This window comes from Eutrema salsugineum, unplaced genomic scaffold (genome assembly GCF_000478725.1).
Source record: "Eutrema salsugineum unplaced genomic scaffold, Eutsalg1_0 scaffold_4, whole genome shotgun sequence".
NCBI classification, from domain to species: domain Eukaryota; kingdom Viridiplantae; phylum Streptophyta; class Magnoliopsida; order Brassicales; family Brassicaceae; genus Eutrema; species Eutrema salsugineum.
In genome coordinates, this window is record NW_006256686.1 from 1346616 (window position 1) to 1351801 (window position 5186).

At 31.8% G+C, this 5186-nt stretch overlaps 1 protein-coding gene across 5 annotated transcripts; it reads left to right on the forward strand.

Annotated features, from left to right (window-relative positions):
• The first annotated feature begins 291 nt into the window (after positions 1–291).
• LOC18013578 lies at positions 292–2504 on the forward strand. Of its 5 annotated transcripts, none has more exons than XR_002898280.1 (8): positions 292–549; positions 643–778; positions 922–964; positions 1101–1157; positions 1294–1387; positions 1542–1591; positions 2008–2094; positions 2314–2394. XR_002898280.1 is itself a non-coding variant. In XM_024153834.1 (8 exons), exons 2-8 carry the CDS (start codon positions 698–700, stop codon positions 2377–2379), a joined length of 459 nt encoding a protein of 152 aa, XP_024009602.1. In that variant the 5' UTR covers positions 292–549; positions 643–697; the 3' UTR covers positions 2380–2504. The 5 variants fall into 5 exon arrangements, 4 of the variants coding, with proteins under 4 accessions (XP_024009602.1, XP_024009603.1, XP_024009605.1 ...); XM_024153834.1 differs by having other exon boundaries at positions 2027–2094; positions 2314–2504; XM_024153835.1 differs by having other exon boundaries at positions 297–544; positions 2027–2094; positions 2314–2504.
• The last annotated feature ends 2682 nt before the right edge of the window (positions 2505–5186 follow it).

Here is a 5186-nt window from a genome sequence, read left to right on the forward strand (position 1 = left end):
TTCCTTGCAATGTCGTTGCAATGTGGCTCATTTCACTACAAGAAAAATGGCTATTGATAGCACATTATTATAGCACAGTTTCTGTAACTGCTATGCTAAGTGGTATCCGAGGTTGGGTTACTCTATTATAGCATTCAAAAAATGCTAAGCCAAAAAACTCCAAGTGAGACGCTAAAATTCATTTTGCCTCTCATAAATTCACTTAGACCGCCAACACTTTGCAAAAATAAAATAAAAACTTAGCGTCATACGGTATGTTGACTAATTTAAAACCAGGCGGACAAAAAATTTAGAACATAAAAAAATATTTCCCTTAGGGCATTCTCTATTCACCTCAAAGCTTTCTCGTCGGCCACAATCTTACTCTCCATTGGGTCCCTTTTACCGTGGTTCCTTAAGCGAAGATTCTTACTTCGCTGTCCATAAGCGGATCTGTGCTTTATCAGAGAACCAGTCCCGGGCGACGAAGCTATGAGAATCTGGCCTTTTCCTATAGATCCTCAAAGGCAAGAAAATCCGCGACAGTGAAAAGTACGAAGGATGGGTAATGTGGGTTTTTTTTCTCTGTCAAGTTCTTCAAAACGTTTGTGTTTGCTGCTAAGATTTTGTTTTGTTAATCTTCTCTCGTCATTCTTAACACAGTGACAATGAGGAGGCTAACCAGCAATCAAAACAACATTATCACCAGCTATTGTTGATGGAAATCTCTTCAAGCGTAAGAATTTTAAGTTCCACCAAAGGATTAGGCGGCAGAGATCAAGACCCTATCGTTCCTACGGTAATTGACTCTTGAATGATCCTTCACCTTTTTGCGGATTTTATATGCTGTAATATGCGCACACAATGTGTTCGATGAAAGTACAAGCTTAATTTGAGAACAGAGCATCATTAGTTTTTCTGAATTTTTCTAATTCACGTCAGAATTCAGAAGCGCCGGAGAAGATGAAGCTGAAGCAATTTGAAGGTTTGTTCGGTGATCTTGAACAGTTCTCCTATCCTAAAGTATGAAAAATTTATGTCTTTGAATGATAAGCTTTTTTATTTTTGGAAAATTAGTTGCTTATTTAGTCAAACAAAATCTTTTGATTTTTGTATTGCAGGTGGAATTGGAGCAATACCCAACTGGTCTGCGCATTGCTTCTCGCATGCTTTTCACTGTAAAATCCTTTCTCTTAGCTCAAAAGTGTATTTCTTTTCTCTTAGCTCAAAAGTGTACTGAGAAATTCACAACAGGATAGTAATATCAGAGTGATGTCAGATTTCTGTAGTCTGAGTTGTTATCTGACTTGGCAGCGAATTCATATGAAGACATAGCTGATAAGGCTGTTGTGGATTTTGGTTGTAAATGTGGTACTTTAATTGCTGCTGCTGCTCTTCTAGATGCACCGTGAGTATATCATCATCTTTACTCTTCTCTTATCAATACATCTATTCTTTTTTAATGGTTTAATCTCTCTGTTGCTTCAAAAGAGTTGTGTGATTGAATTCGATATCGACCCTCAGTGAACTTAATGACTAACTTGTGATTTATTCTCTTTCAGATGGAGATATCCATATTCAGTGTTTTATATGTTCTTTGAGCAATATCTTGGTAAATCTTCCAATCCCAGATCTTAGTTCGACTTACTAGTTGGTAGGTCTTGATATTAGTTTTTGACTTCACGCTAAAACGACACTGAATGTTCCATCTTGTGATTTTGATTTTTGTATAAACTTTCATGTCGTTGAATTATTTATGTAAAATTACAATTATCAATCTTTTGATGATCTATGGAATTAAACAAGTTTTGAATGTATATTGATATAATTTTAGTAGCCATATATGCTTCTTTTGGAGATGGTGGAATCTGGCTAGTAGTTCGCTGTTGAGATTTGCTTTTTTAGGTTTAGAGAAAGCTAACTTATTTCTGAATCTATGTGTTCTTTGTCGATATTTCAAATGGCAGGTGTTGTATCTTGGACTTGTTTGTTTGTTTTTGAGTTGAGTGGGTGATGATTCAGTTTTAGGTTTTTGCTCGTAAACTAGGTTACTTGCAGGGCTTACTGAGACCAACCGACTCCTCAAGACCACTACATCATTATCTACAACAAGTGGTAATGTTTTGATTCTTCATTTTTCGTATTGTAAATGGAGTTTTCTGTTTTCTCCTTGACCATTTGGATTATGTGTTCTTGTGAAGATGCTTTTGAGACTATGAAGAGTTGACGTTTCTTCTTCTCCTAAAATCTCTTTAGCTTTTGTTTTTTGTTCTGATTCTTTCTCTCTGTTCCTTAGAGTTTATTCATTTTCTCAATTTTTTTTTGTTTTTGCAGAAAAGAAGAATTGTTGCTCAAAAGATAAGAAACCATACGACTGAAGCTGATGGTAGAAAGAAGTGATTTTAAGCTCTGGATTGTGTCCTTAGAGAAATTGCAGTAGTTATGATGTCGTTTGATACCTTGTATGTTAAAAGATGAACTGCTTTGTAAAATTACAGTTATGTATCTTTTGATGATTTATGGAAAGAAACATGCTTTTAACTAATCGGTTTTGTAAACATTATTAATTGGATTTCAAATATGTATATATATATATATAGAATAATATAGCAAATTATAATTTTATGATGTAGCACGTAAACAATGCTACAACACAATATAAAATGACCCCAAACATGTGCTACAAGAAAGAATATTAAAACATTCTATTAGTGCTATGATAGATAAATATATAATAGCATATGTGAAACCGCTATTGTATAAGGGGAGGTCTATTATAGCTGCCGCTGTCCTAGCGTTTATGAAAACGCTATTATACCCCTATAATCACTGTTTTTGTGTGCTATCAATACCCATTTTTCTTGTAGTGTTTTTTTTTTTTAAAAATAACAAGTTTGAATCTTTTTCCTTATATAGCTTTTATCCAAAATGTGCATTGTATATTTGTAAATGTAATACGTGAAGTGACTGAAAACACAAAAAAATCATCATTCATGTCAAAACCTCTAAGAGTCCATCATTAATTCTAAGAACATGTTAAGTTGAATACTCCCTCACTCACACTTATGACTTTGAGACATAATTTTCATATGCCATAGATGATGTAATGCAATATGATCAAATAAAACATTAAACTTGATTAAAAACTAGAATAAGAGTTTAAAGACTCTTTACTTCCTTATAAAAGAAAAGTTTTGGATTCAAACTGAACCAAAATGCGTTTTAGTACTTGCAACAGAATAACATCGGATTTGCAATGGATTTCATGAATTTGCAACGGATTTCTGGAGTTTGTAACAGATTTCTTGATTTTGCAATGAACTTCTTGAACTTTGCAACGGATTTCTTGAGCTTCTTTGCAATTTCGTTGCAAAGTGGCTCATTTTATAAAAGAAATAACAAGTTTGAATATTTTTACTTATATAGCTTTTATCCAAGTTGTGTGTTGTATATTTGTAAATGTAATACGTGAAGTGAATGAAAACACCAAAAAAAATCATCATTCATGTCAAAACCTCTAACAGTCCAACATTCATTTTAAGAACAAGTTAAGTTCAATACTCCCTCACTCACACTTATAACTTTGAGACATATGTTTCATATACCATTGATGATCTAATGTAATATGATAAAAAAAAACATTAGACTTGATTAAAAACCAGAATAAGAGTTTAAAGAATCATTACTTCCTTATAAAAGAACATTTCTGGATTTAAACTTAACAAAATGTGTTAGTACTTGCAACAGAGTAGTATCGATTTTGCAACGGATTTCTTGAATTTGCAACAGATTTCTTGAGTTTGCAACGGATTTCTTGATTTTGCAAGGAATTTTTTGAATTTTGCAACGCCTTTCTTGAGTTTCCTTGCAATTTTGTTGCAATTTGGCTTATTTTATTAAAAAAAATTATAACAAGTTTGAATCCTTTTACTTATATAGCTTTTATCCAAGTTGTGCATTGTATATTTGCCAATGTAAATTTAATACATGAGGTGACTGAAAACACCAAAAAAATCATCATTCATGTCAAAACCTCTAAAAGTCCAACTTTCATTCTAAGAACAAGTTAAGTTGAATACTCTCTCACTCACACTTATGACTTTGAAACATATTTTTCATATACCATAGATGATCTAATGCAATATGATCAAAGAAAACATTAGACTTGATTAAAAACTCTCTAAACATTCATTGTTTCCTTATAAATGAACATTTCTGGATTTAAACTTAACAAAAATGTGTTTTAGTATACTTGCAATAGAATAGTATGGATTTTGCAACGAATTTCTTGAATTTCAACATATTTCTTGAGTTCCCTTGCAATCCATTGCAAAATATATCATAAAAATAAATCAATTTTCAATCCTCTTAGAATAAATGTTTTAGATTAAAGAACTACAAATATTATATTTTATTTCTATTTACAAACATGGATAATTAGTAATGAATTTGCAACTGATTAGAAATTTTTTAATCTTTTGGGCGGCATAATTAAAATGTCAGGCGCCATATTAAAAGTTTCAGGCGGTTTTTTTTGAAGTGTTTCAACAACTTTGCAATGGAATTGCAGCGAATTATAGATTCCACTGGGTCAATGACGAATTTACCCTCAGCTTAAGTTACAGTTTTATAAAGAGTGTGTTTGAAAATATGATACTTTTTAAGTTTTTATTTGAAAAATAGGTAGTTTTAAGTTTTTATTAGTTTTTCGGTAGTTTTGGTGGGGCCATATTTTCAAAACCCCAAAATTACCCTTGTGCCTTAGAGAGAGACAGAGATAGAGAGATATGTCTTTTAAAGAGAGACAAATACAAAAAACCATAGTCCAACAAAAAGTGTCTACACTCGCTTATACACCTAGAAATAACTATATTTTTATTTTTCTCTTTCCTACTTTAATGATAAAAAAATAAAAATTAATTATTTTCTCTCTCTTACTTTTTTAGAAGATTCTCCCCTTCAGATCTTTGATCATATATTTAATTCTAAACAACGAATCAGATTATGACATATACATATAAAAGTTATAGTTTTTTTTTTCTACACATATAGAAATTTGAATTTTTAAAAACGGATATTATTAACACATATACGGTGTACACCTATGCAGTGTACACCTGTACGTGTCCACCTATGCAGTGTATACCTATATGTGTACACTTATACGATGTATACCTATACGGTGTATACTTATACGATGTACATCT

Bases quoted from the DNA above. Each gene is read 5' to 3' on its own strand.
- LOC18013578 (XM_024153834.1), top strand. From the start codon at position 698: ATGGAAATCTCTTCAAGCGTAAGAATTTTAAGTTCCACCAAAGGATTA. The intron at 1,158-1,293 runs GTAAAATCCTTT...CTGACTTGGCAG, and splicing joins CTTCTCGCATGCTTTTCACT to CGAATTCATATGAAGACATA. The intron at 1,388-1,541 runs GTGAGTATATCA...ATTCTCTTTCAG, and splicing joins GCTGCTCTTCTAGATGCACC to ATGGAGATATCCATATTCAG.